The sequence below is a fragment of the Lutra lutra genome, chromosome 8 (assembly GCF_902655055.1).
Source record: "Lutra lutra chromosome 8, mLutLut1.2, whole genome shotgun sequence".
Lineage (NCBI taxonomy): Eukaryota > Metazoa > Chordata > Mammalia > Carnivora > Mustelidae > Lutra > Lutra lutra.
In genome coordinates, this window is record NC_062285.1 from 396,516 (window position 1) to 420,895 (window position 24,380).

At 53.6% G+C, this 24,380-nt stretch overlaps 1 protein-coding gene across 5 annotated transcripts in view; it reads right to left on the reverse strand.

Annotated features, from left to right (window-relative positions):
• DIP2C (disco interacting protein 2 homolog C) overlaps positions 1-24,380 on the reverse strand; it is a 369,149-nt gene that overhangs the window by 56,851 nt on the left and 287,918 nt on the right. For all 5 annotated transcript variants that reach the window (XM_047740625.1, XM_047740622.1, XM_047740620.1 and 2 more), the window contains 7 exons: positions 20,037-20,146; positions 18,785-18,865; positions 13,385-13,508; positions 12,844-12,965; positions 12,257-12,368; positions 12,060-12,169; positions 1,153-1,283 (listed from right to left, as the gene is read on the reverse strand). In XM_047740625.1, coding sequence (XP_047596581.1) covers positions 1,153-1,283; positions 12,060-12,169; positions 12,257-12,368; positions 12,844-12,965; positions 13,385-13,508; positions 18,785-18,865; positions 20,037-20,146 — 790 coding nt within the window. The remainder of the gene's footprint in view (positions 1-1,152; positions 1,284-12,059; positions 12,170-12,256; positions 12,369-12,843; positions 12,966-13,384; positions 13,509-18,784; positions 18,866-20,036; positions 20,147-24,380) is intronic.

The window sequence follows — 24,380 nt, forward strand, 5'->3', positions numbered from 1 at the left end:
TACCGCGCAAGAAAACTGACCCGCGATGCGACTGCCTTGTATAGTGAGGCAGAAATCACTAAATAATTTAACTGAATTTGCCCTCTCAAAACTTTGATTGTTCTAATTAGAATGAATTGCAAAAATTTGTTTTTTTTTTTTCAAAATTGGTTTTTTCAAAGATACAGGACTGGATTTTAATCCCACTTGGTACTATTACATAGTACGAACACGTAGGAACAATTGCTTTCTGAGGTGCACTATTGCTTTTCAGACCTGAGAGAAGACGTGAGAGACCACGAGGAAGCAAGGAGGTCGTGACCACGTTCACACGGTAGCTTCTTGGTGTTAGATCCACACGGAGGCACAGTCACGAGACCGTGTGCACACTCAGTGGTTTATGGGGACATCGCGTTGTCCGGTAGCTGCTTTAAAATGCTGCACGGAACACGGGGGCAGAGACAACTGGAAGGAGAGATGAAACGGAACCGTCCGACGGCGGGTCTGTGGGGAGCTGGACGGCGGTGCTGGCTGTCCCACGGCGTCCTTCACATTCTTCCAGATGCTTCCAGCAAGGACGACCCGAAGATTGTAAGTACACCAACGTCCAGAGCAAACTCTGCCAACACCAGCGGCGCGCACTTCCTGGCGTCACTGAGGTCCTCCCGTTCTACTCTGCGCTCCCTCAAGTGTCTACGGCGAACACGTGTGTAGAGTCCGAGGAGATGCAGGTGTGGATGCCCATGCGCCCCGTCTCCGCAGACCCTGCTGAGCCCGCTCCCGGCTGGCCCTCGGGGGGGGTCTCACGGGGAGCCCCCCGCCTTCCTGCAGCTGAAGCGCCCGAAGCAGGAAGGAGCCTGACGTACCCACTGACTTAATACACACCCCAGACCGGGGCTCACGGCAGAGAACCGAAGCCTCGCCAGCCCTGACCAGGCAGCCTCCCAGAAGGAGCCAGGCCTGGGGTCTGCGCGGGTCTCAGCCCTCACTGTGGAGCGTGGACGCCACTGCGACATGCCTGCTCATGCGGGGCTGAGGGGGGACGGGACAGCGGCCCAGCCGACAGCCGCAGCCCGCCCCTCGGGAGGGACGGCCCCCACCGACGCCGCCGTCCACTCGGGAGACGGTCTCAGACGCGGACGTGGCTGGGACGACGCTCGGGAGCACACTCACCTGCAGAGGCACCATAGGACGAACCCGAGTCCACAGTACGGGTCCAGGCAGATGGCCACTTCTCGAGAGGGGTAGAGCTCACACTGCAGCTTAATGGAACGGCAGAAGGCACTGGTGGCTGCGTGAGACATCTGCAAGACAGTGAGGTCACCCTCAGTGCCCGGGCCCCACCCCCAGCGCCCCAGGTGGGCGCAGGGAGGCAGCGGCAGAAGCCAGCTCCGGCCGTGCGGGAGAACTTGGCGGCCACTCCCGGCGTCCTGTTTGCAACGCCCACACATGGCTCCTCCGGGGCCCACGGACCTGGCAATCCGGCAGCCGAAGGAGCCGTGTCCGGCCCTCGAGAGGCGGGTCAGCTCATCGAGGCTTGTCCTGCGGTCCCGCAGCGCCGCAAGGAAGCGGGGAGGAGGGACACACGAGGGCTCGGGCCCCTATCCGGGCCGGGACTGCGTCTGACTTGCACACACCTGCCGTGCGACAGGGCCCGCAGCACAGGGGGCGGGCGTCCCAGGTCTGTGATTAGGGAGCCGGGCTCAGAGAAGGTGGTTTGCTGACAATCACACACACCCGAGCTGGGTCACGGCCAGGGGTGGGAGGCGCACAAGTCACGCGCCAGTAGCCACGCTCCCCCTGCCCCGCGTGACCGAGAGGACAAGAAGGCGCCCCCAGCCAGACTGTACGTGAGGGATTACATAATACCGTACTGGCCAATCCAAACTGAGAGGAAAAGGAAAACTTTTCCAAGTTCGTGGTTTCAAACGTGTCTTTGGCTCCCCTGAAGCCGACGTCCCCCAGGGCTGAGCTGTGCGAGGCGGCAGCGAGCCCCCTCCCACGCAGGCAGACCCAGCCCCACGTCTGGGAAAAGCACCATTAGTCACCCCAGCAGCCGGGGAGACGAGCCGGGATGGGGGACGCTTGTGCCGTGAACGTGGGAGCAGGGTCCGCGCTCCGGCCAGCGGGTCTCATCATGGGTGCTGCATGGAGTTCGCGAAAGGCAACACAGAATTACTCTAGAATCTAACACACGAGCGGCTCCTCTGGGCTTGCTCTTAAAGCCACATTTGCTTAAAGAAGAAACAACACTGGGTTAATGAAACATTCCTTGAACCTCCCACCTGCCAGATCGTGAGTGAACAAAACCCTCATCGCCCAGAGGACCCACATTCCCACTGAAGTGAGCCTCCCCGAACTCCGCTCTGCACAGGCACCGCTGGCAGCAGGAACAGAGCTCGAGCTCAGCTCAGCAAACACTCATGTGCTGACCGAGGACAGGCTCTGTATCGGGCTCTGTATTAGGTGCTCGGAATATAAAAAACAATAAAACACAGCGTCCAACCTCGTAACCCCGTGGGAAGTTGATAGAGAACTCTGTTAACGGCGGGGCCGTGAGCTCCTGGAGAGTGCAAGGGGAGCGGAGAATGGGCTCTCCCAGTGCCCTGGGGCTCACACGGGGCTCTGGGTCTTCAGGTGAGTGAGCACGAACAGATCTCATCACAGCGGCAAGGACACAGACGAAGAAAAAGCCACCAGGAAAGCTGAAGGTCTCAGGTCCAAGTTCAACACCGTCTTGGACCCTGTGGACACCAGAGACCCGCGGCGCAGGCTGGGAGGAGGAGGCCCGGTCTCATGAAGACAGAATTGTGCCTGGATTAAGAACCGTTTTCCATAAGCCCCAAACACAAGCCCTCAAGGCCTGCTCTGAGACACCGAGAACACACGTGGTCAGGTGGGGGCTGAGGGCATCTGCACTTGTTTCTCGGACGTGGTTGGGACTTCTCATGGGATAGGTTACTTTCCCGTGCGGTATGACTGGCTGATGATGAAGCAAGCGTCCCCAGCCCGGGCGAGCATCAGCGGCATGGCTCCCCGAAAGCGAGCACACTCGGGGGAGGGGAGAGCCGCCACAGCTCTCAGCCACAGCCACACGTCCCGTGCGGGAGCCCAGAGGGCGACGAAGCTGAAGGGAACAGCAGAGGCCACGTGGAGCCCCCACACCACGTCCTTGTCGACGTCGTGCAAACGTGGTGCAGGCGCTACCAGGAACGCTGGAGTCCGGGTGACACCTCGGACGAGTCAGGGCCAGAGCGCTCGAACAGAACGTCAACTCGTGCTCAGGGGTCTGACGCGGAACCAGACGTCACGCAGAGCCCTTGGTGGAGAAAACGGTTTACTGGGGAGACTTCCCTCTCCACTCTGGGTATTTAACGCAATACTTAATGACATTCTTGTCCAAAAGCTGATACTGAACGAACATTTCCAAGAAACATGGTGCCAACGGCAACCAAAGAGGCAGAAGGGATTTCCCTCGGGACAAGACTGTAAACCAGGTGATCTCCACTGGGTTTACGCCTCTTGGGATTCGAGGCAGACGGGTTTTTGTTACATGACATCACAGTGTTTCGTCTCAGGTACTCATCAAACAAATTCAATGTCAGAAGTTCATTAAGAACTTCCATAAACCTGCGGGGCACCCGAGTGGCACAATCGGTTAAGTTGCCCACTCTTGGGTTTCGCGCCAGGTTGTGGTCTCAGGTCGCGAGATCGACCCCGAACAGGGCTCCACGCTCAGCAGGGAGTCTGCCGGAGATTCTCTCTCTCCCTCTGCCCCCACCCCCCGTGCACCACTCTCTCGCTCTCTAAGATAAACACGTCTTCAAAAAAGGGAAGCTTCAGTAAATCTGAGAGAAAGCCTCGTGACTCGTCTCGCTGGGATTACGAGTGCTTAGACTTCCACTGAGTGGAGGGACCGTGAGGTACCAGCACAGGTCGCTCGATCACGCTTTCCAGCAGAAGCGCCTTTACCGAATCGAGAGGTGACACAACGGCCCCCTCTGCAGACGGTGAAAACCGGAGGGTCACGTGTGCTGCCCTTCGGGGGTGACCGGGGGAGGCTCGGGCCGCCTGTGGCACTGTGCGACTCACTTATCCTGGTCTGAGAAGAGATCTGGACTCCGAAAGGCTTTTGAAGGGGCACCCGAGTGGCTCAGTCAGTGACGTGACTGACTCCGGATTTCAGCTCAGGTCACGATCCCAGGGTCGGGAGATCGAGCCCCAGGCTGAGCTCTGCTCCGCGCGGAGCCTCCCTGAGACGGTCTCTCCCCCACCCGCCCCTCTCTGTGGGTGCACACTCTCTCTCAAGCAAGTAAGTCTTCAAAAGGCTTTTGAGACTGTTTTATTTTATACCCACTTTATTTGTGCGGCGCCTCAGATTCTACTGAAAAGCGGAGGAGAGGATTCTGGGAAGACGGTCTCCACAGCAACCCGACAACAACTGCGTGGGCAGAAACTGAGGAAACTATTTCGAGCTCTGGAACCTGCTAAGGTTTTTAACTTCCAGGGGAAAGCTCAGGCAATGGTGATTAATCTTGGAAAAATGAAAACATTGCCATGAAAAAAAAAGTTGTGGGCACTCACGACGCTCGGACTGGACAGGAAAGGCCCAGGGAGTCCTACAGGTTGAAACGGAAAGACACTGGATGCAGCTGGAAGTCGTCTGAATAAATCAGAGTCTCAGTGAGTACGAGGCAGCCATAAAAGCTATCGTAATCCTGGCTCACCCGGGGGGCTCAGTCGGGTGGTGCAGCTCAGGGCATGATCTCAGGGTCGTAAGACGGAGCCCCAAGCTGCACTCCACGCTCAGCAGGAAGTCAGCCTGGAGGCTCTCCTTCTGCCCCTCCCTCCCCTCCTCTCTCCCCCCACCTCTAAGACAAATAAATAAGTCTTTAAAAAGCTAGTATATTCCTAAGAATACTTTATAACTGTACCCTTCATTTTCTATGTGATTTAAGAGACTAACATGGTAAAACAAAGCAATTATCAGTCAAAAAACTATTACTGTAACTTTGGGTTTAAATTCCACCCCGCCCCCGCCACCTAATGGAGAGATCAATGCATTTAAAAGAATTATTACTACATATTTTGGGCCACACAGTGCATAAAGACATAATTTTGAGACATCAGCAACTGAGAGGCAGAGATGGAACCATTTTTTGTGTCCCTAAAATTAAGCAGGGATAATCCAAACTGGAGAGTTACAACTGTAGGTTGCCCAACCCAATCCCCACGGTCACCTCAAAGACAAAACCTGTAGGAGATATACGAAAGGAAATGAGAAAGGAATCCAAATGTTTCACTACAAAAAATCAACTAAGCACAAAACAAAAGAGTAATGCAGGAAATGAGTAACAAGAAAGTTGTAAGACATATAGAAAATAATGAGCAAGATGGCAGAAGTCCCTTCATTGAAAAAAAATTATTTATTTTGGAGAGTGCAAGTGAGGGGAGGGGCGGAGGGAGGGAGAGTCTCAAGCAGACTTTGTGCTGAGTGGGGAGCCGACACAGGGCTAGATTTCACGACCCTGAGATCATGATCTGAGCCAAAATGAAGAGTCGGGACACTTAATCAACTGTGTCACCCAGGTGCCCCAGAGCAGTCCCTCCTTACCAGCAATTGCTGTAATGTGAAAAGATTAACTCTCCAAAGCCAGAAATTGGCTAAGTGAATAAAATACACGATCCAACCATATGCTACCTACAAGAGACTCGTTTTATTTATTTTTAAAAAAGATTTATTTATTTGAGAGAGAGAGAGAGAGCAAGAGGAAAAGAGAGAGCAAGCCTGCAGGGATGGGGCGGGGGAGAGGGAGACAGAAATTGGAGCAGACTTTGTGTTGTGTGCGGGGCTTGATCTCATGACCTGGAGACCACGACCCCAGCCGAAACCAAGGGTTGGACCCCCAAGCAACTGCGCCACCCAGGTACCCCCAAGAGATTCATTTTAGATCAAAAGACAGAAATGCCTCGAAAGTGAAAGAGCGGATAAAGGCATCCCACGCCAAGAGTGACCAAACGAGAGCAGAGGTTGCTCAACTAGTATCGGACACGCAGACTTCCGAAGGGACTGCCCGGGACGGGCAGGGGCGTCACGTATTAACACAGGGTTCGGCACAGCAGGAAGATCTGACGATTGTGAACATCACGCACCAGGCAACACACTGTCCGATGACGAAGCACCATCGACAAATGACGCCAAAATGGACAAAACTAAAGGGAGAAATTGACGTTTCTCCAGCGACAGAGACTTCAATGGCCTACTCTCGGTAATGGTCAGAACAACCAGAAAGAAGACACGTAAAAAAATAAGAAAATAGGGGACTTAACCCAATAAAGCAGAGACCCGAGGGACAGAGAGCACCTTTACCCACAACAGGAAATACGCTGTTCTCAAGAGTGTTGGGGTCACTTTCCAACACAGACCACGGTTTAGGCCACAGATTAAGTCTCAATAGTTTAAAAAAGATAGAAACTGTATGAAGCATCTTCTCCAAACACAACAGGATGAAGTTAGGAGTTGGTAACAGAAGGAAAACCAGAAAACCCACAACTTCTGAAATTTAAAAAATACACTCTTAAATCACCACAAGGAAAATCAGAAAATACTTAGACACAAATGCAAATGAAGGTACAACATCCCAAAACTTACAGGACACAACAAAAGCAATGCAATGCAGAAGTTTATATAAAACAGTTATGTTAAAAAACCAAGATATATCTCATACCAACAAGCTAACTCACGACTGAAGGAGCGAGAGAACAGACTGAACTCAGAGCTAGCAAAAGGAAGGAAATAATAAAGATTCATACAGAGATAAGCAAATAGAGTGGAGAAAGAGAGATAATCTATGAAAGCAAAAGCTGGGTCTTTGAAATAATCAACAAAACAGACAAACCTTTAGCTAGATGGACTAAGAAAAAAGGAGGGAACACTCAAATTATACTAAAATCAGAAATGTAAGTAGGGACGTTTCCTACAGATTCTACAGAAGTAAGATTAATCATGAGAGAGCATGAACAGATGTACACCAACACACTGCAGAACCCAGACGAAACACAGAAATTGCATTTCAGGGAAACTGAAACACAAATTATCAAGAAGGAACACAAAACCTACCAACACTAATTCATGAAGAATAAAAAATCTGAATAAACTTACAAGTAGTAAGAAGATCCAATCAGTAAAGAAGATTTCCCAACAATGAAAAGCCAACAACATCACTGCTAAAATGAACGAAATATTTAAAGATGAACTAATACCGGGGCACCAGGGTGGCTCAGCTGGTTAAGCCTCTGACTCTCTGATTTCGGCTCAGGTCACGATCTCAGGGCTGTGAGATCGAGCCCACATCAGGCTCCACTCAGCAGGCTCCACTCACATAGTTCTATGTGCCCCTCCTCCGAATGTGCGTGCTTTCTCTCTAAAATAAATAAAGAAAGAAATCTTAAAAAAAAAAAAAAGAACTAATACCAGTCCTTCTCAAACTTTTCGAAAACACTAAAGAGAAAGGAACACTTCAAACTCATTCTTGAAGGTCAGCATAACCCAGATACCAAAGCCAAAGACACTATAAAAACAGAAGACTACAGACCAGTATCCCTGCTGAACACTGATGCAAAAATCCTCAAAAAAGTACTAATTCAACTTGGTAGCACAATCAAAGGCTTATACATCAGTAGGGTTTATTCCGAGAAGGCAATGTTGGCTTTACATATGAAAACTCAATCAAGGGGGGCGCCTGCCTGGCTGACATAGAGAAGCATGTGACTCCTGACCTCAGGGTTGTGAGTTTGAGCCTCACACTGGGTGTAAAGATTACTTAAAATAAATCCTTTTAAAACATCAATCAGGGGCGCCTGAGTGGCTCAGTGGGTTAAGCCTCTGCCTTCGGCTCAGGTCATGATCTCAGGGTCCTGGGATAGAACCCTGCATCGGGCTCTCTGCTCAGCAGGGAGCCTGCTTCCCTCTCTCTCCGCCTGCCTCTCTGACGACTTGTGATCTCTGTCTGTCAAATGGATAAATAAAATCTTAAAAAATAAAATATCAATCAATATGCCACATTAAAAAAACAAGGGGTATAAAACCCATACGATCATCTGATCATCTCAATTGATGTAAAAAAGAAAAAGTGTCTGACAAAATTTAAAAACCTTTTAAAAGAAAAACACTCAATAGACTAGGAATAGAAAAAAGGGCCTCAGCATAACCAAAGCCACATACGAAGAAGACAGAGAACATCACACTCAGTGGTTTTGAGTCTTCCAAAGCAGTAGCTGTAGCTACCGTCGGGAACAGGGCACGGAGGCTGGTCTTCACCCTGTCCACTCGACATTGTACTCAGAAGTCTAGCCCAAGCCGTTAGGGAAGAAATATAACCACAAGGCATTTAGGTTGGAAAAGCAGAAGTAAAATTATCTCTGTTCATAGATAAAATGAACATTTATATGTAGAAAACACTAAAGATTCCACACAAAAATTATTTAAAAATCATAAATTCAGCAAAGTAGCAGGATAAGAAGTCATTAAGCAAATATCACTTGCATTTCTACATATTAAATGAAAAATCTGAAAAGAAAATTAAAACAAGTCTACTTACAGCAGCATCAAAGCATCAAATGCTTGGGAACTAACCCAATCAAGGATGTGCAAGACTTGTAACATGAAAACTATAAAATATTGCCAAAGTCAACGTCCACAATAGCCAAACTGTAGAAAGAGCCAAGACGTCCGTCAACAGATGAACGGACAAAGATGATGTGGTGTGTACACAATGGAATACTATGCAGCCATCAAAATCCCCAAATCTTGCTGTTTGCCACAAACGGGGATGGAACTAGAAGGTATTACGCTAAGTCAGAGAAAGACATTTATCATACGATCTCTCTGATATGAGAAATTTGAGAGGCAGGGCAGGGGGTTGTGGAGCGAAGGGAGGGAAAAATGAAACAAGATGGGATCGGGAGGGAGACAAACCATAAGAGACTCTTAATCTCACAAAACAAACTGAGGGTTGCTGGGGGCCAGGGGGTCGGGAGAGGGGGATGGGGTTACGGACATTGGGGAGGATGTGTGCTATGGTGAGTGCTGTGAAGTGTGTAAGCCTGACGATTCACAGACCTGTACCCCTGGGGCAAATAACACATTATATGTTAATTAAAAGAAAGTTTAAGAAAAAAAAAGAAAGAAAAAAATGTTGCCAAAGAAATTAAAGACATAAATAAATGGAAACGTATACCATATTCATAGATGTCAATACTACCTTAAACAATGTGGACTCAATGCAGTCTCCGGGTGTTATTTGCAACTAATGAATCATTGAACATTATGCCAAAAACTAATGATGTACTATACATTGGCTAATTGAATTTAAATAAAAAAAATTTCAATGATATTTTTTGTAAACTAGAAAATGCATCGTAAACTTCAAACAGAATCTCCAGGAAATTTGACTAGCCAAAACAATACTAAAAAGTAAAGTCAGAGGACACACACTTCCTGATTTAAAAGCTTCCTACAAATACACAGTGGTCAGAATAGTGCAGTGTAGGGACAGAAGCGGATGCACAGATCATCAGGGCACAATACAGAGCCCAGAAAAAAAACAAAACCCTTGCATTTATGGCCAGCTGCTTTTTTACAAAGGAGCCAAGACCATTCAATGAGGGACAAGACAGTCATTTCAACAAAACGGTGCTGAGCACGTTGGATCTCCACATGCAGACGAATGAGGTTGGACCTTTACCCAAAACCACATAACTGGTGGTTTCAGAAAAATTAACTCAAATTAGATCAAAGACAGAAATGTAAGAGCTAACACAATAAAATTCCTGGAAGAAAACTTGAGACAAAGCTTTATGACACTGGGTTTGGCAATGATTTCTTGGATGTGTCCAAAGCATAGGTCAAAAAAGAAAAAAAGAAAATTGGACATTATGAAAATTGAAGAATTTTGTGCATCCAAAGAGTACCAGGGGACAGGCGAGGGCTCGGCGTTTAACGACCAGCGTGTACAGAGAATTTGTAAGACTCAACAACAACACAAACCAAGCAACTCGAGCCAAAGGACTCGAACGGATACTTCTCCAGAGAAGATGGACAAACGGCCACGAACTGCAGGAAAAGATGCTTAATATCACTGATCACTAGGGAAGTGCCACGCGGAACCACAGTGGGACGCACTGTGCGTCCCTCAGGACACTTACAGCTATGAAACAGGAACCCAACCAGAGAGCGCTGAGGGCTGTGGCTGGGGGGAGTGGATGGTGTGGCCGCCACGGAACACAGCGTGGCGGTTCCCTCCCAGATTAAAAACGCAGTGATCACACATATGGTCCAAAATGGCATATACCCAGAAGACCTGAAATCAGTCTTTTTTTTTTTTAGGACTTCATGTATTCATTTGACAGGGAGGGAGGGAGAGCGCACAAGCAGAGAGAGGCAGGCAGAGGGAGAAGCAGGCTCCCCGCCGAGTGGACAGCCCCACGAGGAGCCAATCCCAGGACACCTGAGCCCAAGGCAGACGCTTCACTGACTGAGCCGCCAGGCAGCCCTGAAATCAGGGTCCTGAGAGATGCGTGGACATCTCTGCTCATAGCAGCATCTCCTACTAGAGCCAACCCTTGGAAGCAAGCCTACTGTTCGCTGACAGACAAATGCACAGGCCCAGTGGGAACACGTTCAACGGAACGTCATTTAGCCTTAAAAAGGAGTTCGGGGGCGCCTGGGTGGCTCAGTGGGTTGAGCCGCTGCCTTCGGGTCAGGTCATGATCTCAGGGTCCTGGGATTGAGTCCCACATCGGGTTCTCTGCTCGGCGGAGATCCTGCTTCCCTCTCTCTCTCTCTGCCTGCCTCTCCATCTACTTGTGATCTCTCTCTGTCAAATAAATAAATAAAATCTTAAAAAAAAAAAAAAAAAGGAGTTCGGACCCTGCAGCAACACAGCTGAGCCCCCGGGACATCACAGTACATTTAATGAGCCATGCACAGAAGGACAGTGCCGCAGGACTCCATGTCTGTGGGGTCCCAGAGTCGTCAAAATCCCAGAGACAGAGGGAGATGTGGGTGCTGGGGGAGGGGGCGGGGGCTCTTGACCAATAGGAGTGTCAGTTTCACAAGATGCGGCGAGCTCTGGGGGCGGACGGTGGCGTGCCTCACAACAGCGTGAGAGTTTTTAATGCGACTGAACCACAGGTTGGTGAATTTATGTTGACGTGTATTTAACAACAATAAAAAATTGAAAAAACCGTAGAGAAAGAGAATTGAGGTAAATGACACAAATGGAGGGGTCAGACCGCAAGGGTGGGCCAAAGGCTTCCTGAAACTGGGGGAGTCCCAGTCCCCCGACAGAGACACTGCCCGTGCCCTGAGGGTCCTTGTGAGGTGACAGCCATGGCACATCCCTGAACAGCACGGGGGTGGGAGTGCCCGCCCCCACACATAGGTTTCTTACAGGGCTGCACCGTAAACGTTTCTTCTCTCCCTCGTGACTTTTCCAACACGATTTTCTCTCCCTGGCTGACTTTACTATGAGAACACAGTGTATAACACACAGAACACCCAAATAAGCTGCTACTGGACTGTTTGTGTCCCTGGTAAGGCCTCCGGTCAAGTGGGCTCCAGTAGCTAAGTTCTAGGGGCGTCAAAAGTCATGCGTGGATTTTTGACTGCACAGGGTGGGGTGCTCCTAACCCCCCGAGGTGTCCAAGGTCACCTGCAGCTCCCTTCTTTGGTAGGAACGAGGGTCAGTGGTCAGCCAGCCAGGACAGAACGCAGGCTAAAAGGACAAGAAACCCCAGTGCCCAGAGTTTTAGAGCAGAGCACTGGGGTTTGAGAACCAGCAAGGAAGAAAAACGTGGCTAATGAGGCTGTGTTTACGCCCCAAGAAATAGCTGGAACGTGTGCAAAGAATCGGCCAGCCCAGCTCACCATGGACACGGTCCCACCGCGTCAGGAAGGGCGGGCACATGCCGCTCTCCCGCACCCTTTCATGCCCGTGCTAGAGTCCCGCTCCCTGAAGAGCATCGGGGACGGCCCCGGGTGGCTTGGGACCGCACAGCGTGCAGACTGGGCTTCTCACCTTCACTCCGGCGAGCATCCCGGTCGTGGACACGCTGAAGTCCAGATAAGCGAGCGTGTCTGGGTTGGAAGGTTTGTAGATCTGGGCAGGCCGCTTCTTTGGCAAATCGTCTGGAGCAAAACAACGGTGTTAGTATACCTGACCCAGTGGGAAAGCAGACGAGCCCACGCAAGTGTCTGGCAGGCCTGAGGACTGACCTGTGTCCAGGATGGGGGGCCAGGCCCTGACGTCGACGGCCGCCGCCGCCTCCCTGGACCTCAACAACTTGCAGATGAGCTGCGTCGTCATCAAGCAGGCGGAGCGGCTCACCTGTGGGCAGAGGGCTGCTCACTCCACTGTGCCGGCCGTCCGGCCTCCGAGCACCTCTCCGGGTGCGGTGGGTGAGGAGTTCCTTTCTCCAGGGCTTTCCGGTCCCAGTGCACCAACAGCGCCATCCCCAAAGAACTGAAATCCTACTTCCAGAACTAGAGGGTAGAGGCCACACTGCCTCCCCGGCCCTGGAGCCAGCCCTGCCCCGGGATTTCAGAGCGAGAAGTCCCAGCACTGGGGCCCTGGCAGGGGGGAAGGCTAGCATATCCAGGCAGTGGGGAGTCCCGGCACTGGGGCCCTGGCAAGGGGGGGGCCTGGCACTGGGGCCCAGGGGGGAGCCTGGCACTGGGGTCTGGCGGGGGGAAGCCCAGCACATCTGCGCAGTGGGGAGGCCTGGCACTGGGGCCCTGGGAGGGGCAGGCCCAGACACTGGGGTCCTGGCAGCGGGGAGGCTGGCGCACCGGGGCAGGGTTACCTCCACGATCATCTTCACGGTCGGCAACGTCGTTGCGATGTTCTGTGGGTGAGGGGGGCGGACGGTGATTGGCACGCAGCCCGCGTAGAGGCAGCCGTAAAATGCTGCGATGAGGTCTATCCCTAGATGGGAGAGGAGCAGACGCTCTCACTCACACGGTCGTCCCCACCAGGTTGCAGCCCGTGGCACCGAGACTGTTGGCTGAGTCTCTGCGGCCCGTGACCTGCAGTACGCTTTGGCTGTAACTTCCCGCTGGCCTGTCCCCTCAGCGCAGCCCACAAGTGTGATTTCTGTCGTTCCTCTAAGCAATGACTTCATTCTACAGTGACCTGTTCCGTGCAGGACCCGCGAGCTACCTCAGATAGGTAACAAAATATGTAGGTATGGATGCCCGCAAGATCACCTCTTATTCATGCCCTCGGGTCGCTCAGCACGCACCACTGTCCCCACCAGAGGCTGTGAGCAGAAGCGGTGAGCCCCCCAGAACGCAGGGCCAGCGGCAGGGCCCCGCACACGCGCCCGTCCCTCCCCGCCTCTTCACCTGGCGGATAGACGAGAGCCACGTGGTCCCCGTCTTGCAGGTGTCCTCTCTCCATGAGCATCACGGCGATCTTCTCGGCTCGTTTGTGCAGCTGCACGCACGTGAGTGAGCTCGCTATCGTACCCTGGGGGTCACAAGAACAAGGGGGTGAGGCGTTTCTGAGCACAACAGGTTCTACCAAGAGCGTCTGCAGGTTCCCGCCAATTCCCGTACTTGAGACGCACACACACGCGGACGTCAGTGTGTCTGCACACCTGTGCGACCAGCAACGCTCAGCTTTAGCACACAGTGGGCCCCCCCAGAAGACCCCGTGCCATGAGCGGTCCCTTCCCTCTCCTTCCCATTGTCAGCACCGAAGAGGCATCTGGATACACTGGTGTTAGCGAGAACACTTTAGTTTTTACAAGATTTTATTTATTTATCTGTCAGAGAGAGAGAGAGAGAACACACAAGCCATGGCACAGGCAGAGGGAGAAGCAGGCTCCGCACTGAACAGGGAGCGTGACGCGGGGCTCGGTCCCAGGACGCTGGGATCACGACCTGAGCCAAAGGCAGACGCTAGACTGATTGAGCCACCCAGGTGCCCCAAGAAGAAATATTCTAAAAAACAATTACTTGGGGCACTTGGGTGGCTCCGTTGGTGAAGCGTCCGACTCTTGATTTTGGCTCAGGCCATGATCTCAGGGTTGTAGGGTGGAGCCCCGGGGAGGCATGAAGTCAGCTTGAGAGTCTCTCCCTCTCTCTGCCCCTCTGCTCGCTCACATGCTCTCACTTCCTCAAATAAATAACATCTTTTAAAAAGAAAGACTTACTTGACCTAAGAAGTAGCTAAACTAAGGAAATACGTCAACCTGGTAATTCTGGGACCCCAGGGCAGTAAGGGTCAGTGAGGAATGAACAGGAAAAGTAGACAAACTGAAAATATTTTTACGAAACACCACGTCAGAAGTCGAAAGGCCTAAAAACAGATAAAACAAAGCCATAGTGAATAAACAAACAGTAAAGGGAAAAACGCACGTCGAATTCACTTTATGTAGACTTTAAATACGGAGAAACAGACGGAAGACGCGTTTGGATCAAACAACACGGCTGCAACCTCGTGAGGTTCTACAATTATTTCAGAACCAAGAGATGAAAGAATTAAATAAAACAGAAACACTGCGCTTCACGATCAAACCCTATTTTAAAGGGACTTACAGGGTGAAGGGCCTTCCTGGGGCCCCGGGCACAGTGACAACACCGTCTGTTCCCACGCAACAGCGAGTGGGCCAGCGGCCACGGGAAGAACAGTGAGACGCCGCAATTTTCCGGGAATGTGCACGTCACGTGCGGAGAGTCAAGCCCCAGGCAAGAGCGGTGAGCATGCTCGAGCAGGAGGAGGGTAACGCTGAGTGCACAGAAGTGACCAGACCCAGGGGTCCCTTGCGAATGGGAAGGGGCACTCCAGTAACAGGGCTGCTCGGGGAACACAGGAGAAGTCCTGGTAATATGGCCTGTGTGTAAGAAACACCTGCTTGGGGTGGGAGGTGGGGACTTTCACCATCAGGATGCAAACTCCATGTTTGCCAAAATCACCCACAAACTAATGGACTTTTGTGTCGAGCTCGAGGATGCGACATGTTCCCCTCGCCGATGTGGTAGCAGTGCCCAGGCCACAGGGGGCCACCCTCAGGCTCCGGCCCCTTCCCACTGGCTGGGACTGGTCTTTCCTGTGGAGCACGGGGTTTGCTTACACTTCTGTGATGTGAACCCTCTCATTGCCCATGTTTCCCTCCACTGTCTCTCTTCTAAGAAAGGTTAAAATGCAAGATATTGGGGGAGCCACCCACGGCAGAGCATGGCAATGCTGGGTAGACACGGAGACCGGAGGCTGCCGCAGGAGACGCAGCCAAATCCTGAGAGCTCAGAGCCCCCGACACCGGGCACTCTCTGAGTGTCCACTCCTGGAGACCACCACTGTTCGCTGGAGCCAAATGAACATGCTCCTGGACCCAAAGGTCCCTCAGGCAGTTCAAAGTGAAAATGGGCACAGCTGATGGGGGCCTGGGACCGGCCCCAGCCACATGCTGGCAGAGGTAGGGACCGCCCCGTCTCCCTACCCTGGGGGACAGCTGGCACCGCCTGCTGACTGCCCAGTGGGGACAGGCCGGTGGCTGGTGCGTGGCAGCACGCCACAGTGGATGGCACTGGCAGGAGGGGCTCCTCCTCACATCCCCGCAGAACTGGCCCTGTTGTCCATCCGTCCTGTGCCCTCTGGCTGCCAGTGCACCTGACTCATCTCGGGGGGCAAGCGCTCCTGCTCTGACGGCTCCAGTTCAGGAGCTGACCTTCCCTGCAATTTCGAGAGATCCAAGGCCAAACCCCTATCCATGACCAGCTTTTCCGTCAGCTCAGAACCAGCAGGCGTGAGCAGGTCTAGAAAGACGTGTTGGCCCCAGGGTGTGAAAATTCCCACTGACACACTTTAGAAAAGGGGAAGTTTCACTGTGGTGCTGCCCTTTTATCTGTGGTGACCTCTGACACAGTTCACGAGGCTGCTGGTGGCTTTCTAGGAGAGCCCCCACCGTCCAGCAGGCCCTGAGGGCCCCACAGGTTCCGGAGTCAGCGACACGGACAGGGCGCCCAAGCCGCCCGGAGGGGCTGTGCTGGGTCTGAGAGCGCTCGTCCGTGGGGGGCCAAGCTGCTGCGTCTCTCCCCGCTCCCGCAGGCACAGGCCGACCCCCGCCTGACTCCTGGGTGGTTGCTACCACACAGCCTCCTGCCTCCAGAGAAACACCACCAGCGTGGGCTCTGAACACCAATGAGGGGTCACAGGCCTTCGGCTCCCAAAGAGGCAACCCATGACCCCATCAGCCCCCATGGGAAAAGGCGGGGTTTGCCGACCAGGAGCGTAAACCACCATCCCGGAGCCATCAGGGCCGACCTCCACTAAAGGAAGCTTTGGAGGTTCCTGACAGGATGCCCAAGCCCATCTCGAGCCCAGAACTTTCAGAGTCAATGTCGGTGATTTGAACACCATTTTGAAGTTCACCATGAAATTAAATAAGGAAGAGAAAACTTGAGGAATTAAGAAAAAGCCAAATAGGGTTTACATTTTGAAATTCTAAAGACGTTGGTAAAGTTAAAGAAAAGGGTGAAAACACGTGGCTGAGGTTTGTTCAAAATAACACAAGGTCTCTGGCAGCCTCCGAGGTCCGCAGTGATCGCCCTGGCCCAGGGCGCAGCCCGAGGCCGCTCTGGGACCCGCACGGGGCCTCGGCCGGCAGGAGGGGGTCATGGCCTGAGGGTCGGGGCTGAGGCTCTGCAGGGCCGAGCCCCCCATACGACGCTCTCCGCATTTGAAAACGCCGTTCCGAGACACATGTCCTGCGAGGCCGAGCTAGGACCGGGCTTGCCGGGAAGCGACCAATGACAAGATGGTGGCAGCGACCTGCAGCCCCACGGAGCAGCTGCGCGAGCGGGACGCGGCCGCAGGTGGTGGGCTGGTCCGCAGGCCTCCTGCAGGCCCTGCACAGGCCCCGCCCACCGAGGGCTCAGGCCCGCGCCCCCAGGCCCACTGAGCTGTGGGGAAGGAAAGCCAGAGGTGCGCCCACAGCACCCTCCCTGCACACTGACCCGCAGGGGATCCACTCTCAACTCTCACCTCTTCCCCACCCCATCCCATCTTCTGTAACTTTTTTTTTTTTCAATTTTTCCTTCCTTTTTCCCCATCCAATCTTCTACTGTCTCTAAGGAAGCGGGAGTCATTTCCGGTGACTCAGTTCCCCCGGGATCCAGCCTCTAGCTACATCAGATGGCCGTGGTCACGGGGTCAGGGACGGGAACACCCACCACCCAGGCTAGAGGAGCTCCGGAGGACCCAGCATCAGCCCGTCACCCGGGGGCCATCTGACAGCTCTGCTCCCACAGGGGCACTTGCTAGATGGGTGTGGCTAGAACTGCTTGTCTCCCTCCCTGCTGGGACAGGCCCTCTACGAACATGCAGGCATCTCTGAGTCTGTGGGTGCGGCAGGGTGGGTGGACGGGATCTGCCTCCTGCTGTCTCGCCTCTTGAGTTGACGGAAGGCGCCATGTCATACCTATGAGTCCAGCGCCGCCGCAGTGTCTGGGAAACTAAGCAAAGGGCATAAGCCCTGGAGCAGATGTCCCTCCCGGGGGGCAGAGGACGGTTCTCCCTCTGGGTCATCACTCTGCAGGGGCTACTGGAAATCTCTGGAGGACCACGGAGAGACCACGGAGGAAGAACAGTCTCCAGGACAAATAGGAAGGACAGGACACGTCAGAGGAAGAGATTAGAGGGGAATCTGCAGAGCCGAGGGCCACCAGCTCTGTAGCAGTGTCGGGAAGGCAGGGAAAGCAGTCTGTTCTGTACTTAGAGGCTGAGGAAGGAGCGAATGCAGGGAAGAGGAGAGAGGGTAGGCACGTTTCAGGGGCTCAGGCAACTGCACAGACCCTCAGGAGCCCAGATGCAGCGCCTCCTGTCGCCATGTGCCTGGGAGCATGGGAGAGTAAGTGCCAGGAACACTGGGCCCAGGGCAGACGCCGCGACGGAGGCCAGGGTGGCAGGAACGCTTTCTCAGACTCTTCCTGGGGGACGCCTTGGACAGATTCAAGGAACGAGTGACCCACTGGGTCAACTCAGCACCCACAGCTACTGGAGACAGTTGGGACATCTGCGGTAAAGACCAGAGGTTGCTTCTGGGAGCTGCATCCCACGGAAACTAGTCTGATAACTGGATGTCCAGATGCGAAACCCAGTTATGTGGTTGGCACTGCCTTTCACTGGTCTCTGAGCAATGACTGTACATGGCAGGAGGTGGATTTGCACACCCAGATCTTGATCTTTTATGGTTCTTAGTGGCCGTAACCTCCTCCAATCTCACATACCCACACATGTCAGGAAGAACTAAGTTAAAATCTACTTGTCGGGCTTACTTCCACAGCAAAAGAAAAGTTAAGTGTATCAAGACTTTCGCGTTTGATTTTTTTTTTCCGCATTTGATTTTTATTGTTCCTGCTCTTTGCTTGCATATTGAAGGTCTCATTCTTAAGGTCCCCTGCAGAATGGTACTGGATGAGCTTACTTTTCCAACGGGAACGTCAGCACAGACCTTCATCACGCTTGTGAAACAGAAGCAGTTTTCCTTCTTAAGAATGAAAGTCTACAACGAAAGCCTCACTTCCTACTGACGAAGAAGTAGCTTACCGACAAAATAAACACAAAAATGTGCCATAGGTCTGAACTGTTCCCTGATTTTGGGGGAGATATCGCCCCCCAAAATTGCTAAAATCATGTGAAAAGGCAACAAATAAAGGAGAAGGATGTCACATAACAGTGGAGTGAAAGGACTGAGTGGAAGAACAGGAAACTGCCCCAGAGTCGCGTGCAACGGGCCTCACCCTACAGTTGAGCAGCGTGTACAGGACGTGGTCAGGGGTGGTCTGCGCCCTCCACTGCAGGACCTCCGACAGGAACAGGAACTGGAACAAAGCACAGGCGTTAGCGTCAGGCTGTCCGAACAGACCGTGCCCGCACAGATACCCTGTGTGGCTCAGAGCAGCGCACTTTCCCACAGGGGAACGGGGACAGCCCTGTCGAGCAAAATGGGGAGACTAAGCCAGTGCTCACGGGGTTTTTCCTGGATGACTTGAAAGGCGCTGTGCCCAACTTGGACGCGCCTGGGCGGTGGCGCTGTGCCTGGTCAGGGACATCTCCCGCCATCTGCCCAGGCTGGAAGACCTGCATTCCCCTTACAGAGGGAGCCGCCAGCACAGAAAATCCCTTCTCCTGGGCTTCCAGGAGAGGGTGGTTTCTGGGGGCTACAACGGCACAATCAGTTCGACCCTATTCTTATAATGGGTTCTCTTCTATTGGCTATTTTCAGAACGGTCATTCCCTGAGGTCAGTCAACAGCACCGCCAACCACACAGATTGCATGTATCCCACCAACTCGGGCTATAGCGAGAAAAAGACCAGCCCACCTCGTATCCGGTCATAAGAAACACGCAGATACCCCTTAATCTACTTCATTAACAGAAACGACCTCTGACGTGGGGACATGGTGACCAAGTGCTTTCAGTGATCGTAATTCTACTTGTTACCAAACTGGCAATATTTTAAATGCTTGATTTTGTGACATTTCCTGGTAGCTCACACAGACTGGGGCCATCGTCCGGTGACTCATCGGAGTCCCCAAGTCTGAGAGGTTGTGATGGGGGAGACAAGCCGAGTGCTGTGTAAGGTGGGTGTGGCGCCAAAGTTCTCCTGCAGCACCTACGGATGTGTTAGGACGCCTGGTTCCCCAGCCGGGGTTGTGAATTTATGTTTTCCTGAGTCCCAACAATTACAAGACTGAAGCCTTGCAGCCAGATTGCTGTGAGGCTGTCTGGGCATGAAATCAGGGCTTGCAGGAAGGTGAAAAACACGTGCCATGGGACGCTAGGACAGGACAGACATCCAGATGCTGGCCCCAGGCCTCTGCTCACCCATCTGTGCACCCCCAACAGACACAGCTCCCTTGGGGGATGATACGGTGCGTCTGCTGGACGGACAGGCCTGAAGCAAGAGGCCGGTGGTACACAAGGACCGGCAGTCAGTGACACAGCTGCCTGGGGGCACAGGGTTCAGAGAGCTGCCCGGCCTCGCGCTCACCTTGCGGGCCTGGTCATTGTCTTCAATCTGGCCCAGATCCCTGCCGCTGGCCTGTGCGATCCTCTTCCCAGACACCAGGTTCCCCACCATCACAGAGGCGGGGCCGATTTCTAGAACATGGGGAAACAGGTGAACTTAAAACAGGACCTCCCACCGTGGCGTAGCGCCCGCCCTGGGGAAACCCCTCCAAAGGTCACGCTCTGAGCAAGTCTTATTAGAACAGGGCTTCCAGGGTGTCCCAACAACGACAACGATGGCAAACTCCAAGGTCTCGGTTACAGGTCGGAAATAAGCTATCGTGGATCCCGCCGCCTCTATTCTCGCGCCGGGGGTGCTGGGATCTATCTACGTTAGTGTCTCTGAGCAACGACGCAGCAGAGAAGGGATGAACACAGACGCGCCTCACTGCCAGCCATCAGGGCTCCGGACCACAGGTGTGGGGCTGGCCGGAGTTGCCGCGGCGGCCGTCTGAGGGACCATGGACACAGAGTGCTACGCAGGTTTTACAAACATGTCCTGTAACACAGGCAGGAACACTGCCGAGGGCACAGTCACGGCCACTGTCCGTCTCCTGGACAGCACGCTCTGGGCTCTCTGCCAGGCCCGCGGAGAGGCAGCCAGCGGAGCCAACAGGTTCCCATCCAAAGTTCCTCGGACAACACCATTATGGACTTGATGACTAACGCTCTTTTCACAGGAGAAAAGCAGGTACAATCCACTCTGATAGCTTTCTTTTCTTTTTCAAAGGAAGAAACAAGTTTCTTAAAGAGCTGCAGAAACTCAAAATTTCTAACTACAAGAAACTGCAGGTACCCTCTATGTTTCTCAGAGCGCTACCATTCACTGTTTTCATCACACACACACGCATGTGCGTGGAGTGGGGAGGGCTCGCCGTTGTAGGGGACTGTGCCGTTGCGTGAGTGCGCGAGAGCAGGAGGCAAGGAGGGCAGGCAGGGACGGGACGGACTGCGAAGGAGACAGCAGAAGTAACCAGGATGCCCGTCACCACTGAATACACTTCTTATTAAACCTTTACCAAAGGTCGACCTACAGGCTTCTAAGTCGGGGCATCAGTGCACTATGTTATCGCATGCAGAGAGCTGTGTGTCCGCTGCTCAAGAAGTCAAGTTGTGGACAGACGTGTGGGGCCAGTGGCTGTCAGGCAGCCCGGCCTCCAGCTCGCCCTGGCGAGATGGGCAGGACTGCCAGCCCCGTCCTCCTCTGCGCACACGCGGCCACCACACCTGGGCTGTCGGGAACTATGCGCAACATCAGAGCAAAGCAGGAGAAGCCCAGGGGCTTCCCGGCAGGACCAAAAGCTGGGACCAGCCCCGGACACAGGTTTCCGGGCTCTTCCCGTGAGCTTCCTCATGTGAGGCCATGTCTGGGAGCCCCGATGCCGGCTTCCGTGTCGCCGCAGAACACACCTTAGAGACTCTGCTGCCCCATGTCTGATTTGTCGTGCACTCTTCTCTTGGCTCATAATACAGAAATTCTGGAGGAGGAAGGGTGTTTCCACAGTTAACAGAATGAGAAGCAAGTGCGGCAAGGTGACGTGTGCACAGTGACCATTGCTGCTGTTGTGGACGGAGCCCCACCGACCGGCCCTGCGCTCCGTGGCTCGGGATCTGTGGGTGAAGCATCCTTGGGGACCATGGAGGCAGGGACAGTCTCGGGACTCCACTCTGGCCTAAGCTGACCGGAAATATTCTCCGTGATTCTATGAAGAATTCAAGCGAGGGGAGAAGCACTCCTCCGGGGCAGGCAGGCGGTCCCTCTTTCCTCGACGTTTGTCGCTGCCGGAGTTGTCTGGATGCGAAGCTTGGACCTCACATCTCTCCCCAGTGTGGACTTAAGAACGTTCCTCTTCCAAGCATGGCTGGGAGACAGGAGCTTTCCTATGGCATTTTCTTGCAAAATCTGTCCCCTACCAAAACTGAGGCTCTCCCGGCCTTGCCGAATGAGGCTGGCATGTGCGCGAGACACCCTGCCACACTTGGCTGCCACACGATTTGAAGCCCGGAGCAGGGCTCCTCCTGGGGAACGCAGGGCCTGGCAGCTGCTCCCCCCTCCCCCCTCCCCTGTGGCCCTCCCAAGGCTCTGATACAATGTATCCCGGGGCCTGCTAACCGCCCCCATGTGGTTTCCCCAGGTTTATAATACTGTTGCTGGCCCCGCTGGTGGGTTAAAGGTACTTTTAACACTTGTGCTCAGTTAAGATACATGTATTGTCAGCTGAGCAAATGAATTCATCTAGTAAAAGGGGCAACTGGCTTATCTACAGTTTATCTGCATTTTAGGGGCTCTGTTTGAAGCCTCTAGCAACACCCTCACAGAAAAACGGCTTTACTAACTGTCTGCTTGGGCTCTGGGTGCTTGTTCCAAGTGTGTCTCTCCCAAGGGAGCCTCAGAAACCACCCGGTCCAACTCCCTCACTGTGCTCCGGGAAACTGAGGCTTCGGGGAAATGCACCAGTCAGGTCCATTACAGGTCATCAGCCAAGGGAGGAAAGTGGACCAGCACCTCTGAGCTGCCGAGTATTTGTTAAAAACAGTTTTTTTCAGACTAAGAATTACATAAACTTTCAATATTTAACCAGAAAGATAAGACACCAGATATTCTTAAAAAAGGGTTTCCTTAAATCAAATCACACAAAGCTTCAGTCCTTCACCCTGCAGCAGCTGTGGTTGGTGAACAACCCAGCCCCCGCCCCCCGCAGCCACCGTGCTCTCCCCCCCAGGAAGCAGGCTGTCCTCGGCGTTCCGACACTGCACTGCGGGCAGAGTGCCTGGGCCTCTCCCCTCAACCCTGACATCTGGCAGGGACGCGGCGCCCGGCAGCTCCAGAAACTACCTCGCATTTGCCAACCATCGCCCACTGTAAACATCTGTCCTGAGTTCAAAAACGATGACCCATGGGACTCAACACGAGCTTTTCTGCTCCTGGGACCACTGGTGCCCGGGCCCTGGGGCCGCGGTGTGTGATGATGAATGGAAGTGAGCAGGTTTGGGGCAAGGGCAGTCAGCTCCGAGTGTGCACAAGGACACCCTGAGGGCCACCCCCACCAGCTCCGAGTGTGCACAAGGACATGCTGAGGGGCCCCGCCACCAATTCTGAGTGTGCACAAGGACACCTCCAGGGGCCCCGCCACCACCGTCCATTCCACTCACAGACACCCCCTCCCAGACGGAGCCACTGCTCTCCCCCTCCCCCAGCTGCTCGTGCTCTGACACAACAGGTAACAAAAGATGTGGCTCTTCATCCCTTTGATACACCCGCCCACGGAAGGGCAACGCCGGTGTTTGTTGTGGCTGCTCTCCACGTGCAGCCGTGTGCCCACTGAGTTTAAAGAAATGGATACTTCGTCAGCTACAACTTTACAGTTTCCTGCAGGAAAGCTATAAACCACTGACTGAGGAAAGAGAAATAAGGAGGGTACGTAGTTCAGGGAACCCAGAATGTAAGGAACCCGGGGACAGCATGGCAATCCGATGAAGACCGCAGAGCTGTCTGCCCCGAAAGCAGACGGCGACTGTATGTGCTTCTGGAGAATCCACACCTCACAGGAGAGAAAATGCTGCCCTTCCAGCTGCCACGTGACCGTGTCTGCATCACAGGTACAGCAACAAGGGACGAAGGCCGACCTCGGCTCTACATGAGAGGTGCCCCCCCCACAGCACCAGCACCCTCACCTCAACCACACAGGACCACCCACTCCCTCCTCCAGCCCCACGTGGGGGCGCGGGCCTGAGTCCCTGTGTTCCCACCGAGTGGGCTGCACCCCATAGCGACCCAGCCGCCTCTATTGACTCCGCGAACTCAGCCCTGTGGCCACGCCGGACGTGGTTGAACGCACCGCTGCTGGGTCCATCCCTGACCCCATCGTTTGTGGAGTGGGAACAGGAGAGTGCCTGCCGCACGTGAGAAGCAGTTCATGTGTACGACACGTGGAAACGATGGCCACGCCGGGAGCTCCCGCCGTTGGTCCAGAACACAGCCGCTGCCCGTGCCCAGCCACCCCCATGTGCCCCCCCGGAGGCCCTGGGAGCCCCGTTCCCATGCAGGTGTTAGTGCTGCGGCTCTACTTTCCACAGGCTTGCGATCGGGTCCCTCTCAATGATAACCATGTGTAACCGCGAGAAGCACGACCGATCAGTTGTTAGGAAGACAAAGTCAGACAACGGGTAATTACAGATCCCCAAACCACAAGGTATGGACACACACTCGCTCTTACAACCGTGACACAATGGCGTGCTCCAAGCAGCTTCCCGCACCTCTGTGGCTCTGAGCCCTGAATCAGCCACGGGGGCCTGTGTAACTGTAACGTGCACACAGGCAAGGCAG